A 16,621-nucleotide genomic window follows, 5' to 3' on the forward strand; every position below is an offset into this window, starting at 1 on the left:
TCTCCTGAACACGGGGAGATCAACCGCAAATCGATCAGACCTTCCTCCTCTGAGTTATGGTCACTTTTCTGCACCTACCCTCCACCAGTGAATACCTAATTTTTGCGGTTTTCCGGAGGTATTGTGCAGTAGGTGCGCAAAAGTTACCAGAGCTCAGCATAGGGAGCTCTGATCGACTCAGGGTTTGTCTCTACGTGTTCGGGAGACTCAGCGCATTAAAGCCCATCCAAGATCATGTCTCTATCACAACCTCAGCCCGAACTATGAGCTCCACCAGAAAAGTTGAACAGACTAAAACTTTTTACCTAATAGATACCTCCACGAAACTTCTCCAATTGATTACTCACATTGAGACAATTAAGTTTTGTATAAAAAGTTTCGGAAATGTTATGTTTAAATATGCAAATAATGCATCATATACATAAAATAATATTAATTTGCATATGTTTATGCATACATTTGCATATGTTTAATGGGCAGTGGCTAGTTGCAAAACTAGAATGGAGAAGTAAGACGCCTCCTTCCCTCCACTAGTCTGGGGGTCCACCTTGGGCAAGTGGTAGTACCCCCTAGCCCCCCTACCTGGGTTACAGGAAAAATCCCCTGATGACAAAACAACCAAAAGGAAGAGAGACCCGGCCCGGAGGAAGCCCGGGGCCCTCGTCTGGAGCCAGGCCCAGACGGAGGGCCCGCCTGCAAGCGCCTGGTGGCCGGGCTTACCACGGAGCCCGGCCGGGCCCAGCCCGAAAAAGCAACGTGGAAGCACCATCTCCTCCTCCATCATCCCGTGGACCCACCACCCGCGGGAGGAATTGCCGGGGTCGGGTGCGCTGCCAACTAGGTGGCGGGGAAGGCGGGGGGCACCGCCGGACCGGACCCGGGCGGCAAAGGCTGGCTCTGGGGACATGGAACGTGACCTCGCTGGGGGGGAAGGAGCCGGAGCTTGTGAGGGAGGTGGAGCGATACCAATTACACCGGCGCCGGAACCAAACTCCTGGATAGGGGTTGGACCTTGTTCTTCTCCGGAGTTGCTCATGGTATGAGGCGTAAGGCAGGTGTGGCTATACTAGCTAGCCCCCAGCGGAGCGCCTCTGTGCTGGAGTTCACCCCAGTGGACGAGAGGGTCGCCTCCCTGCGCCTTAGGACTGTGGGGGGGGGGACTCTGACTGTGCTTATGCACCGAACAGCAGTTCAGAGTACTCGGCCTTCCTGCAGACCCTGAGTGGAGTCCTTTTGGGGGCTCCTGCAGGGGACTCCACTGTCCTACTGGGGGACTTCAATGCACACGTAGGCAATGATGGAGAAACTTGGAGGGGCGTGATTGGGAGGCATGGCCACCACGATCTGAACCCGAGTGGTGTTTTGTTGTTGGACTTCTGTGCTAGTCACGGTTTGTCCATAACAAACACCATGTTCGAACACAAGGATGCCCACAAGTACACCTGGCATCAGAACACCTTAGACCGAAGGTCGATGATCGATTTCGTTATCGTATCATCTGATCTGAGGCCATGTGTTTTGGACACTCGGGTAATGAGAGGGGCAGAGCTGTCCACTGATCACCATATGGCGGTGAGCTGGTTTCGATGGCGGGGGAAGCTTCTGGACAGACCTGGAAAACCCAAGCGTGTAGTGAGGGTGAACTGGGAACGTCTGGAGGAAGAGCCTGTCCGGAGAGATTTCAATTGCTACCTCCGGCGGAGCTTCTCAGGCATCCCTGTGGAGGTTGGGGACATCGAGCATGAGTGGTCGGTGTTCAAAGCCTCCATCGCTAAAGCTGCGGCTGGGAGCTGTGGCCTGAGGGCCATAGGTATCTCAAGGGGCGGTAACCCTCGGACACCGCGGTGGACAGCGGTGGTCAGGGAAGCCGTCCGACTGAAGAAGGAGGCCTTCCAGGATATGTTAGCCCGGGAGACCCCAGAAACAGTTGCAGGGTATCGACTGGCCCGGAGTGCTGTGGCTTCGGCCGTGACCAAGGCAAATCAGCGGGTGTGGGAGGAGTTCGGAGAAACCATGGAGAAGGACTTTCGGTCGGCACCAAAGTGTTTCTGGAAGACCATCAGACACCTCAGGAAGGGAAAGCGGGGGACCATCCAAGCTGTATACAGCAAGGAGGGGACACTGCTGACCTCAACTGAGGAGGTTGTTGAGCGTTGGAAGGAGCACTTCGAGGAACTCCTGAACCCGACTAATCCACCCTCTACGATCGAGGCAGAGCCGGAAGATGATGGGGGGTCGTCAATTTCCTTGGAGGAGGTCACTGAGGTAGTCAAACAACTCCACAGTGGCAGAGCCCCAGGGACTGATGAGATCCGTCCAGAAATGCTGAAGGCGCTGGGTGTAGAGGGGCTGTCTTGGTTGACACGCCTCTGTAACATTGCGTGGATGTCTGGGTCAGTGCCGAAGGAGTGGCAGACCGGGGTGGTGGTCCCAATATTCAAAAAAGGGGACCAGAGGGTGTGTGCGAATTATAGAGGCATCACATTACTCAGCCTCCCAGGGAAAGTTTACTCCAAGGTGCTGGAAAGGAGGGTCCGGCCGATAGTCGAACCTCAGATCGAAGAGGAACAATGCGGATTTCGTCCTGGTCGTGGAACCACCGACCAGCTCTTCACTCTTGCAAGGATCTTGGAGGGGGCTTGGGAGTTTGCCCAACCTGTCTACATGTGTTTTGTGGACTTTGTGGAGAAGGCTTACGACCGGGTCCCTCGAGAGGTCTTGTGGAGGGTTATGCGGGAGTATGGGGTGAGGGGGTCCCTACTTAGGGCCATCCAATCCCTGTACACCCAGAGCGAGAGCTGTGTCCGGGTCCTCGGCAGTAAGTCGTCTTCCTTTCCGGTGGGGGTTGGCCTCCGCCAGGGCTGCGCTTTGTCACCAATCCTGTTTGTGATTTTCATGGACAGGATATCGAGGCGTAGCCGTGGGGAGGTGGGTTTGCAGTTCGGTGAGCTGGGGATCACGTCGCTGCTTTTTGCAGATGATGTGGTCCTGATGGCATCAGCTGCCTGCGACCTCCAGCACTCTCTGGATAGGTTCGCAACTGAGTGTGAAGCAGCTGGGATGAGAATAAGCACTTCTAAATCTGAGGCCATGGTTCTCAGCAGGAAACCGGTGGCCTGTCCGCTCCGAGTAGGAAATGAGTCCTTACCCCAAGTGAAGGAGTTCAAGTATCTGGGGGTCTTGTTCACGAGTGAGGGAACCATGGAGAGGGAGTTTGGCCGGAGAATCGGAGCAGCTGGTGCGGTTCTGCAGTCGCTTTACCGCACTGTTGTGACGAAAAGAGAGCTGAGCCAAAAGGCAAAGCTCTCGATCTACCGGTCTATCTTCGTCCCCACCCTCACCTATGGTCATGAAGGATGGGTCATGACCGAAAGAATGAGATCACGGATACAAGCGGCCGAAATGAGTTTTCTCTGGAGGGTGGCTGGGGTCTCCCTGAGAGATTGGGTGAGAAGTTCAGTCATCCGGGAGAGACTCGGAGTAGAGCCGCTGCTCCTTTGCGTCGAAAGGAGCCAGTTGAGGTGGTTCGGGCATCTAGTGAGGATGCCTCCTGGGCACCTCCCTAGGGAGGTGTTCCAGGCGTGTCCGGCTGGGAGGAGGCCGCGGGGTAGACCCAGGACTAGGTGGCGGGACTACATCTCCGCACTGGCCTGTAAGCAACTAAAGATTCCCCAGGCAGAGCTGGTTGATGCTGCTAGGGAAAGGGATGTCTGGGGCCCCCTGCTGGAGCTGCTGCCTCCGTGACCCGACCCCGGATAAGCGGATGAAGATGGATGGATGGATGGATGTTTACAGAACATTGGTCTACAGATTGGATGAAGCCAGTAATTGATTTCTATACATCCCTAGATGATCTTTTAATGTAATAGACCTTTTTGGACATTTTTTTACATATAACATGACAATATGTGAGTTTATAAATATCATATAACAAATTACACAATTCAATGTAATTTTTTATTTGAATTGATGGTAGTCCATACAGCAGGCTAACTATTATTAAACTGCCAACAAAAATGTCCAAAAAGGTCTTTCACATTAAAAGATCTAGGGATATACAGAAATGAATTACTGGCTTCATCCAATCTGTGGACCAATGTTCTAGAAACATATGCAAATTAATATTATTTTATGTATATGATGCATTATTTGCATATTTAAACATAACATTTCCAAAAACTTTTTATACAAAACATAATTGTCTCAATGTGAGTAATCAATTGGGGAAGTTTTGTGGAGGTAGGTAAAAAGCTTTAGTCTCTTCAACTTTTCTGGTGGAGCGAAAAAAGGCCCCTGCTATATCTTGCTCCCCTTCGCGTAATTCGCTCAATCAGAGCTCCCTACGCTGAGCTGTGGTATCTTTCGCGCACCTACCACACAATACCCCCGGAAAACCGCAAAAATTAGGCATTCACTGGTAGAGGGTAGGTGCGGAAAAGTGACCATAACTCAGAGGAGGAAGGTGATCGATTCGCGGTTGATCTCCCCGTGTTCAGGAGACCCGGGCGCATGAAAACGCCATCGGGATCATGTCTCTAGCATTCCCACAGCCCGATCTACGAGCGAATCTTGTGAAGGGGAGCAAAATATGGCAAGAGTCTTATTTTGCGAAAACTCCGGTTTTGAACAAAAGCACTCCATACCTTTAGCAGGTGATAGCCACTAATAAGCTACTAAACCAAAAGGTCTATCATATCAAAACATAATCTAGGGATGTATAGGTATAAAGAAAATCACATCTAGAATTTGCCCACCCAGATGGTACCGAAAAAGTGTTTGGCCCAAGGTAGGCTAGTTGTCACAACGTCGCCTTGTGGTAACGTTGCAATTTACCAATAAGCCATGTCAGCTTTACATACTGTGCTCAAGCCCCCAGGATCAGCTTGGCACATTGAAACCACCATGGGCTTCGGCCAAGCTCGGTATTGCAAGTCACGTGACGGCATGCGGCCCAAGACCCTCATCTTCCATTGTTTGTGGATTATGAGATAGGGCTAGAAAAGGAAAACAATTTTTTCTGGGCATCATTCAGCATCAAAGACCAATCTAATCAGTATAAACTTTTAACTCAATTTGTTTTTGAAGCCACCAATACCTGTATCGAGCCCATTTGAGACATATGCTGTGAACGAGCCTCGGGGATGCTGGGCGTGCGTTCATGAGTTCTGCAAACTCGGCAGAAAACACGTCACCACAGGAAGACCCGACCTACTCTGCCTCTGATTGGATAGTTTTAAGGAAGTCATATGTAATGACGTCGGCTAATGCTGCGTTCATGTAAACCTCGGAAGCTCGTACTTACCAGTCGTGAAGTCGTAATTACGACATACACGCATTCAAGTGCTTTTGGTCGGAAAGAGCAACAAAACATCAACAAACATGGACGCCAGGACGATGGATGTTTTTCTGTTGGTGATTTATAATCAGCGAATAGCAAAGTCCCTTATCTGTATAATTAGCTAATAGTTGCTTAGCTAGCTATACTGCTAAAATGTGCTTAGCTAGACTTGTTAGCATCTGTGTTTGTGATTGATAGACATTTAGGTTGAAAAGGGACTGCAATAGAACAGAATAACGAACTATATAATTTTTTACTGTTAATTGCTGCCAGGGTTTCCATTCTTTCCACCATATTTTGCTGTCCAGAACGCCATGAAACGTCACAACTCGTAAACTCGGGTATCATCGTTATTTCCCAATTTCCCACTCGTAATTACGACCTTGGAGGGCCGTTCATGTGGTCGTAACTCGTAAATACGGTAAATACGATATTTCCGATGAGCACTTGAACGCAGCGTAACATTTGCTATGCTTTTAGCAATCAAGCTGCTATGATCATGCAAATCATAGATATGAACGTATATGTCTATGATGAAATGATCATGACATGTGGTTACTTTAGAAAATCGTTGAAAAAGATCTAGAGGGTAAGTGGGTCAATGTTGAATAATTTAGCTAACATTATCTAATGTTACATTTCCGTCAACTATATTGATAGCTATGGTAGCTATGCTAACGGTAGCTAATGCTAACGGATAAGGGTTAACTAAGTTAACGTTAGGTAATGCTAACGTTACGTTCGGAGGTTTCAGATGCATTTCAATTTTAACTTAATGTTGAGCATGCTCAATGTGACATTGTTCATACATTGATTAGTCTGTAATCTTGTCTGGCATTATTTAGCTATAGTGGGCTGATGCTACTATAGCATTTGCCACATTATACATCAAATTAATCAAGCATGGTTGTTATTACCTGAAGGCATTATTACCATTGCAAGTAAGCATGCCATGTATATGCCATGCCTGAAAATCAAATTAATTGTAATTCTTCAAGAAGCAAGATCTGTATATAGGGAGGGAAAGTGAAAAAATGCGCCCCTAGCAGATTTGTTCCTATCGGAGAGGAGTTTCAATGTAAACTCCCATAGGCCGGATTTTCTAATGATTATCAAAACAAAAACTTGTGAGTGTCTTTACAGTAATAACCTACTAACCGTGAGAATTTTAAACAGTATTTCGCCTTCTTTCAAATTTTCGAAATTGCTCCATTCATCCAGTCAAAGTCAAAGGAATTTAAGAAAAATATTTTCATAATTCGGATTGTGATTGAAAATCAACTATGATCACCAGAATCAATAAAGTTTGTCTCCAAGTATTTGCCGTTTAAGGCATTCTACTAACTTTTCGGTGTCGACCAAGATATAATTTTTCAAAAGACGCGTCTATGAGAAATCCCATTCATTCTCTCGGCATTAGGAATGCTACTACTAGGGGGCGATGAGATTACTTTCCCTCCCTATTGTAAATAATGAATAATAATTACTTAATGTGCTGTGATCTCTCTCATTTATTTTCATTCGGTGCTATTGACATCCATGGATTATATTATGCAACGCTACAATTCATTAATAGAAGACAAAACAAATGAACAGCAAAAAGAAGGCAACAGTGTTTAGATTGAACATGTTTATTTGTGCTCAACATACAATGAGGAAGCAATTTTGAAGTTATGGTGACAGGCGAAAAATAGTGTGCACAGTGTATTCAGTATTTACTCTGCTCTGAAATACTCGATTCTGATTGGACAATTGATACATTCTTGGTCAATTATTTCTCAACAACTGACCAACATTAGGGGCAACGGAGCAATACTGACTGCTGCTAGGGGCAACACTGTTGGACTATTGTTATCGAGCTAAGCTAATTGGCTGCCGAACGAAATAGTAACATTACTACATGGATGATATTGCAACACTGAAACTTCTAAGAGCGCATGAAACTGCTAATATGTTATTGTTATGCTTCAGTGAAACAACACAGAGGAGATCAGTTCGTCAGTCAACTTCCACGTCCCCAACGTCCCATTTAGCCTGTCAAATTTTACAAATAATGGACATGTGCATTTTTAAATTTTATTAGTAAATGTATTAGCTATATTTCTATACAATGTTGTTGCTACAAAGCCAAGCAGCAGCGTTGCTATAGGGAAGATTTTTTGTAGTTGAAGCCAATTTTTTTTTGCTGTAGCTATAAAATAAAGATCAAATATATTCTAATGATATACTTTGTCTCTATGTAATGTTGGTAAGTAGCCGTGTAATAAGTGGCATAATATACGGTCAGCCGTTCATTATGGAAAAAGAGCCCTTCAGTGCATTACGACCCCCTCAACTGGCTGTATGTTACCGCCAGGGGCGTCATTAAGTGGGGAAAAGGTGGAATAATTCAGGGTCCCCGGCTTGGATGGGGCTCAGAAAACCAGCCACCACTGACAAACATGTGTTATAAAAGGGACCCAGTGTGGGAAATATTTTTCAAAATTCCTGCTGAACAAACTTTCGATTTGGTCGCCACTGCTCAGCAAGAATAACCTACACAGCTGCCAACACTTTGAACATGCAGAAACATTTGAGCAGTGCTTCCATCACTGGAGCAAGACAAAAACAGCACAACTTCATCTCTGACTGGCCCACATAGGCTACATTTAAGAGCGATAGGTAGGAATATAAGGATATATGAATTAGGGGTTTCAGCATCTTGATCTACTCCAGGGATAGTTTTGCATGTCTTGCAAATAAACAAAAATGACTCGAGTAGCTAACCCCCCCTCTGGACCACCCCCTCTCCCCCTGCCAAGGCAACACTCCAATCCTGTTGGAAACACTGTTAAAGATTACAATAGTAGTCTTACTTACTTTCTAATACTTGAGTAATTTAATTCCATTACACTTTATAATGCTTACATTAAACAAGCAGCACAGAATAAAGATCATTGCGCTCTACCCTAAACACAATTTTTCTAGAAATAATAAACAATTAAAACATTATTCTTCAAGCATTATCAGCATAAAAAATGGCACACATACAGAGAAGCAGCAGGCATTTGAGCTAGCTGTCAGACACATACATCCTGACATTACTATGATAAGAATGTGATCGCGTTTCAAAATGTGGCAAATACAATGTGTCATTCTGCGTGTTCGAGATAAAACTGTGGCTGCAGTTAAAGGCATTTGGAGAGTTTTGAGAGGTTCAAGTTGTTTTACTGTCCCAATAAAAAAAGAGGAAATACTAAAGGATGTGTACTGCCCATCCACTTTTAAGAAAAAATAATATCGTTTTAAAAGGTTTTCAATTCATAAAATATATAGGCTATTTTGAAGTTAAGCTTCAAATTAATAATAATAAAAATAACTATTTATAAAGCATCTTTCATTGTCAATCTCAAACGTGCTGATTTCTTAACTAAGCATCTAACTACAGTAGCAGTGTCTAGGAGCATTAAGTTAAAAATATATATAGGTATACTGTATGTATGTACATTATACACAGTACGTCTGTAGGTTATTGTGTTTTAAGCTGTAAACAGTGTTTACAGAGTATGGTCCAGTTCGTCACTGTTACTATGATGTTAAGTCCTCATCTTGTATTTTGTTTCAGCAGCAACAACATCAGTATGTGGCACTAAGTCCCTTAGCGAAATCTGAAAAAACTAGAAAGGTATAAGCAAGATGGCAATAACTAATGAAACTACCTAGAACATCAACCACATTGCTTAAACCTATCTAATCCCTTTTACATCAACATGCATAGCTCTGATCCCAGCCCCATCTAGTCAAATCTGCATACATGACACAGGTTTAAATTGTGAAATACAAACGGCCAAATCCTGTTGAGCGTGCAATATACAGTATAGTATACTACCAAATCTTAGTTTGTGGTTGATTGTTTACTTTGAAACATGTGAGTCAAGAAGGGCATTTATTGACAAGCACTTTTGGGTGTGTGCTGGTGGGCCAAACACATCCACATCTGACGTGACATCATCGGGTCATGACCAATCGGGTGCACGTTTCGACTGCACATTTAGACAGATAGCTACCATTCTTACTACAGTAACTAGCCAGATACAGTTCTTACTAGCTATGGTAAATGGACCGCACTTATATAGCGCTTTTCCACCTTACCGGCACTCAAAGCGCTTTACAATGGCCTCTCATTCACCCATTCACACACACACTCACACAACAATGGCGGCAGCTGCCATACAAGGTGTTAACCTGCTCATTGGGAGCAATTTGGGGTTAGGTGTCTTGCTCAAGGACACTTCGACATGTGGACAGTTGGAGCTGGGATTCGACCCTTCGATCATTGAACGACCCGCTCTACCAACTGAGCTACAGCCGCCCCAGCTATATAGCGTTCTTACTAGCATTGTTACAAGCTAGCTGGCTACCTACCGTTCTAGCTAGCTAACTAGCAACCATTTTAGCTAGCTAGCTAGCGACCAGTCTAGCAAGCTAGCTTGCTGCTAGCATCACCGTGGACACAAGCACCATTCACGTGGACACGGAGTGAGGCAAATTTACTAACTTGGACCCAGTGCCCGGTTGCATATAACACCGTTAGGCTAAGGTTGCCCTTAACTTTTTATCTAAGGTTGCCTTAGAACAAAATGTGTTGCATAAAATCACCCTTAGGATCTCCTTAGGATGTTGTAAGGGAAAACCCTTTGATTTCTGAGTGTTTGCCCTTACCCCCCTAAGTATTCCCTTATGCGTTGCTAAAAGGTCCTGAGCAACCATTTCCCTCAGAATTTTTTAAGGGACCCGTGTCGCTCTCTTAAAAGTGAAATAATAGTTTAAAAATAAGAAGTACTTTGTGAAATTTGCGACAATGGCTGAGTTTATGATGATTGAAGAGGAGGAAGAGATTCCCCGGCGTATTTTTCTGGACAAGGAAAAACCGCTGGACACAATGAGAGACGCGCAACTTAGGGAGTATCGATTTGACCATCAGTCTATCTGTAAAATAGCCACAAAACTTGAACCGGACATTGAACATCTAACCAAGAGGAACCATGCCTTGCCAACGGTCCTGCAAGTGATGATGGCTTTATGATTTTTTGTGTGTGGGACTTTCCAGTCTGTTGTGGTAGATGCGTTGAAGCGAGGCACAACCATGGTAACTGAAGTGCACATATGCTGTATTATGACAATAACTATCATGAAAGCTTTAGTCTAAACACTTAGGCAAGGTGACACCCTAACTGACATTATGCTACACTCCTAAATGAAGCCCTCAGCTAAGGGAAATATTTTCCCCAAGGGATTAATTTGTGTGAAACCTAAGTGTGTTATATGCAACCGGGCACAGGAGTAGAGCAACTCGGACGGCGCTGAATGGGTGCGCTCTGCATAACGTGTGTGATTTGTACGAAGATGGGCGAGATCGGTTTTCTGCACCCAGAATGCTGCCCCTGGAATGCCACTAGCAGAGCGTCGGTGAGCACCAGCAGTAATAATAATAATAATAATAAATTGGATTTATATAGCGCTTCTCATTTGCCGAGACAGATCTCAAAGTGCTTTACAGATAAAAACAAACAAACAAATGGCACAAATAAGCTATTAAGATGACTACTCTAGGTTAGAACAAAATGGATGACGAGATAAAATAAGATAATAGAAAAAAAGAAATTAAAATTAAAAAGGGCCTAAAACAAAGATGGGCCAATAAAAAAAAGTCTCAAGGGAAGGCCTGCCGGAAGAAAAGGGTTTTAAGGGCCGTTTTAAAAACCTGGATGGAAGGGGCAGTTCTGAGGTAGTCGGGGGAGGGAGTTCCAGAGGCGTGGGGAGAAAGAGCAGAAGGCTCAATCTCCCATCGTCCGGAGACGTGTAGGAGGGATGTGGAGCATAGGGGAATGGCTAGAGCGGAGGGAGCGTGAGGGTTTGTAGGTGGTGATAAGGTCACTGAGGTAGCTGGGGCTTTGGCCATTTAGAGCCTTGTAGGTCAGGAGGAGGACTTTGAACTGGATCCTGTAGTGGACTGGGAGCCAGTGGAGTTGGGCAAGTATGGGGGTTATGTGGGCTGACTTTTTAGTACCAATGAGGACTCTGGCGGCGCTGTTCTGGATGAGTTGTAGACGGTTGATAGGAGTCTAGGAGTAGAGCTTGTGGGGGGGTCCGGACAGAGCTGAAGGTCTTTGTGTAGCTAGCAGAGAGTAAGCGGAATGCTAAGGAATATGATCAATATGATGTCAGGAAAGGTTTGAACTGATTGTATAGTACAATCTACAGACAATAGGATTGATTATGATAAATATAAAGACTGATGAGATGAATAAGAGGTAGTCCCATCCCTTCCTGAGAGCTGGAGTAGGCAGCCCTCCTCACCAGGGTGTGTGCAGTTAGTTCAGGGTGCAGTAGCTGCCAGGCTGGGGGGAGTGTTGGTGTTGGGTGGACTCAGCTTGGACGTATTGAAATAAGACACCACCTGCCCAGGCACCTCTGCCAGCACACACTGAGCCAGCGCTTCCTTGGGAGACTGGAGAGAAAGACAGAGAGAGACGGGTGGGGGGGTGGTAACACAGAGAGAAAAAAGCAGAAAAGAATAGCATTTGGTTGTAGCAAATTAAGTTACAAAGGCAGCAGATGGGCAGGCTGATGATCAATACAATGAATATATATAGTTTTGCAAAGAAGCTGATAATAATCAGTGAAGACAGGGCTACCCTGCAAGCCAACGAAAGTTCCATGCTATCATGCACACAGGCAGGGTTTGTACGTTTGTGGGGGTGGTATAAGCTTAAGAGTTTCAGGGGGAGTAAACCCTACGTTTCTACGACGGCGGAGGGTGAGCGGGCTCATGGACAGGCGGCAGTTTGTGTAAACTGAAGTAGGAGGCCACTTGTTGAGGCAACTCAGCTAGTACGCACTGGGCAAGGGCCTCTCTGGTTGCCTGAAATGAGACGGACACAAGGCAGATACTGTAGACACAAGACTAGGTGGTGGACACTAGGGTGTGTAGTAGTATTACTAGGTGGTAGACACTAAGGTGTGTAGTAGTATTACTAGGTGGTAGACACTAAGGTGTGTAGTAGTATTACTAGGTGGTAGACACTAGGGTGTGTAGTAGTATTACTAGGTGGTAGACACTAAGGTGTGTAGTAGTATTACTAGGTGGTAGACACTAGGGTAGTGTAGAGCAGTAATATTACAAGGTGGTAGACACTAGGATAGTCTAGGGCAGTAATATTACTAGGTGGTAGATACTAGGGTAGTGTAGGGCTCCAGTAGTATAGGTGGTAGACACTAGGGTAGTGTAGTAGTAGTAGTAGTAGTATTACTAGGTGGTGGACATTTTAGTGTCAGAGGACTTTATTGATTGCTGTCGGAATGTAATGAGAATTGCCACAAAAAAAGTGCTTCTGAGCAAATTGCATACTGCACCTTTAACTATTAATAAGGAGTAGGCTTGATAGTACATAAGTGTGAAACTGGCAAATTTAAAGGTAGTTCAACATTTAGACATCATAAATGATAGTTCAACATTTAGATGTCCTAAATGTAGAGGACAAGCAGCAGCATTGATGTGAAGGCTACTTACGTTCTGGAACTTTCTAAAGGGAACGAACTGGACGATGTCCCTCAAGGCCGGCTCCCCTGTCGGAGACCTCAGACACCCGTCGTCCCCGTCCAGGAACTCCATGGCGCTGAAGTCGGCCCCGCCCACGCCGATGATGATGATGGACATGGGAAGACGGGAAGCGTTCACGATGGCACTGCGCGTCTGGTCCAGGTCTGTGATCACACCGTCCGTGATGATAAGGAGGACAAAGTATTGCTACGGGAGAAGACGAAGTAGATTTAAAAGCAGACCTGCAAACTCCCGAGAGTGAAAAAGGTGACAGGTCCGAAACCAAGCTATGGTAGGGGGGTCCGGGGGAGGATGCCCCCGGAAGACATTTTTAATGATTTTAATATGCAAATTACGCTTTTTGGAGCGTTTTGAATCTAGAATTTCTGTGTGCGAGTAGATACATGGCTCTTGCGAGGCCCATAGTATATCCATCCCAATTACAACCCCAAATACAATTATGTACATGTCCAGATTCACAATTGAAACATTTTAAATCAGAATTGCAAAGTTTCTTTTTCCCTAAAAAGAGAGAACTGATATCTCATAAAAAGTTAGTTATTTACTTAAGCAACCAAACAATTACTTTTTTACACATTATTCTCCCTGTTGCCTCTCAAAAAAAGACAACCAATCTTCACTGCCTGAAATGCAGGAAAGAATGAGACAGGGAGACATGATAGCTTTTAGGGTTTTAGGGATGCTCCGATCAGTTTTTTTTGGGCCGATACGATCACCGATTATTTTCCTCAGGATCGGCCTATACCGATACCGATTTATAAAAAAACACACAAAAAATGACTTCTCCTCTTAGAATGGTCTTACCCATATTATTGTATCGATATGATGACACTGTCTTTGCTTGCATATATTTAGATTAAGGTTGCCCATTAAAGGGAAGACACGGTAGGTGAAAACATCGTTTTTCAACGCCCTGGTCAAATTTGAGATTTTGTGCTAGTTTGCTTCCATAACGTCTTCTTTCATACTAGTGGAAATAAAACATCAAAAATACGCATTTAGATGTTTATTTTACTTCATTTAGTCTGTTTGCGTCTGTAGATTCTTCCTAAAATCCCCAAAAAGCATTTTTTCGCTACGAACCAGACCGCGGCCGTCTTTTGGATTCGCTCATGTGAGGTATCATTGGAAAGATCTGGCTCTCGTGCGCAATGCTATCGCAACCAAACCTGATAGTTTCATTTGTATTAGCAACCAATCGTGGAAATACAAAGGCGGGTTTGATGCTAAGCGTGAAATCTCATTGGCTGTTGTTGATTTCTGAGAACGTGATTGGTTCAGCGCGCCATGTGACACGTTTCCACTTCCTTATATCTAATCCAAACAATGCCGTCTGTAAAGCGTTCTAAATGTAATAAGCAACAACGACAACAGTGTTTGCCCGCAAGGTTGAACAGAAAACAAGAGAAACTAAATGGAAAGGTTTACATTTATGAGATATGAAGTGCCTATTCGCGCAAGTTGTCATTAGCCGGTGCTAGCATGTCCAGTGAGCAGCAGGGAGATGAGGCTAGCGTTAGCATGTCCAGTGAGCAGCAGAGAGATGCGGCGCGTTTGAATGAGCTGATAACTGGGTTGATTTGTCCTAATTGTGCAGGGACTGGTCTTAAAATTAACATAGATCCTCAGAATAGTGGGTTCTGTAGTACTTTGCTCTTAGAGTGCAGTCTTTGTGAGAAATGGCTATCGCAAAAGTGTCTACACATCGACTCGGCTTCATGATACAACTAGGAATGATGTTGCATTTGATGTCAATGTGAGGATGGTCCTCTTAGCGCACGAGTTAGGGTTGGGGTATGCAGCTCTCCAAAAGATTAGTAAAGTGTTGGATCCCAGGGCTTCATCTGAAAACGTATCAGAAACATGACAAGAGGGTGACAGGTAGGCTATTGAAACGTGTTCCCTCTCTCTCTCTCTCTCTCTCTCTAGCCAATATCAGAAGCCTATACGTATGCACAGTAGTCTCCCTCTCTCTACCTGTGGCATTTCTACATGCATCCATAAACTGACCAAATAAACTGTTTTAATTTTAGTTGCTGAAATAGAGAGAGGTCTGGAGTCCTTGCACAGAAGCAGAGAGCAGATTAGGAAGGCATATGCAGATGTGGACCCAGAGGTAGGTGAGCTGACTGCCAATAAATGCTAAATGTTACAAAATTATTACAGTTATTGAGAATTATTACAATAATTCTCAATAACCAGCGTTCAGTGGACAACATGAAGGCGGCAATATGGGGTAGTCTGCTTCACTGATGACAACCCCATGCGCACCAGGACCTTATTGTGGTTTTAGGACAGTTTTGTGGACTGCAGCTGAGTGGGTTCTACAGACCAGCTGCTTTGAACAGTTTTGTGAACTCCAGCTGAGTGGGTTCTACAAACTAGCTGCCTAGAACAGTTTTGTGGATAGCTAGTGTGGTGCCATCTGAGGAGTGACTCTGTAGACCTATGACGGCGTAGCCTGATGTCTCCTATGGTGTTGCTCTTGACGATGGTTATATCACTTGTTTGTTTGTTTGGCAATCTATATTTAGCTTCTATTGGTGTTTACCCTGCATTGTTTACCACATCTTGTCCTGTGTATTTATGAATCAGCTTACTCTTCATGTTCATTCATTCATTCATGTTTTCTCCATGTAAAACGCTTAAAAAAGTAAAAAAGTCTATCTTTGTCCATGATCTGTTTAACAAAATAATACAAGCTTTCTAAAAGGGAATGTTCTCTTCCCTACTAACATTGTCTCGTCTCTAGTCTCGTCTTACTTACACCCCACTCGTGGGCTGTACCTTGACGTGGTGAGTGGGCTTCCAACTAAACAGGTCTTGCTTCTCTACACAAAATGTCTACTCCTGGACTATTTTGAATCCACAACATGCTGTTATTCAGTTTTCAGTTTCTATGTGTTTTCAGATGTTGTGTAATGTTGTTACTAATGATGTGATTGGATATTGTGTTTGTAAATATTGGTTTACAATGCAAATGTATGTTTTTTTACAATACAAATTTTCAAAGCCCGTTTTCTCAAAATGAGTTATTTCTCATCTTTGGGACATCAAAACCACCACTTGAGTAGCACCTACATACACCTAACTTTCCAGTTTTGTTCCAATCCATATTCTGAAGGGTTTGGCCAAGGGGGATTTTTTAAATTTAATTAATAGCCTGATTTATATAACAGTTTATCCCTAAAACATGGCGAAAATTGGTCTTTTTATGGCTGTTGACAGTATTTTCTGATTTCTGAAGTGAAGAAAAGAGATATCAAAAATCCCCCTTGGCCAAAGTTTTGAATAGGGATATGTGAACAAAATGAAACAAGAATTTTGAATCTGGCTTGAACCAATAAAAAAAATGGATGTCCCGAAATTATGCAAATTAGCGCATATTTAGCACATATAATGCCTAATTTGCATTTTAATCCATAAGATTTCAGAAAACTTGTAATACAAAAAAGATGCTCCTTAATGTACCTAACAAACTGGGGGAGTTTGATGGTGATACCTATTAAGGATTTTTTTTTTTCTATTCACCTGGGGTGTCTCCCCTTAACTGATGAATAGGCCCTCCAAATATTATTCTGTATATATCAGATTCAGTTGACTTCATACTTCAGTATACAGTATACCATTCGGACCAATGCCAAGTGAGTAACAAAAAAAAAAGTTGTGTTTTTTGTTGT

The 16,621-nt window shown here is 44.2% G+C and overlaps 1 protein-coding gene across 2 annotated transcripts in view; it reads right to left on the reverse strand.

Annotated features, from left to right (window-relative positions):
* Positions 1-8,175: 8,175 nt before the first annotated feature.
* The window catches only part of cpne3 (copine III), a 40,039-nt gene continuing 31,593 nt past the window's right edge, over positions 8,176-16,621 (reverse strand). The window contains exons 15-17 of one of the 2 annotated variants that reach the window (XM_084457697.1): positions 12,891-13,127; positions 12,119-12,242; positions 11,688-11,828 (exon numbers count right to left, since the gene is read on the reverse strand). In XM_084457697.1, coding sequence (XP_084313823.1) covers positions 12,123-12,242; positions 12,891-13,127 — 357 coding nt within the window. In that variant the 3' untranslated portion in view covers positions 11,688-11,828; positions 12,119-12,122. Of the gene's footprint in view, positions 11,829-12,118; positions 12,243-12,890; positions 13,128-16,621 lie in introns of both variants that reach the window. The other variant, XM_084457696.1, reaches the window with a different exon arrangement.

The sequence above is a fragment of the Borostomias antarcticus genome (genome assembly GCF_949987555.1).
Source record: "Borostomias antarcticus genome assembly, chromosome: 2".
Lineage (NCBI taxonomy): Eukaryota > Metazoa > Chordata > Actinopteri > Stomiiformes > Stomiidae > Borostomias > Borostomias antarcticus.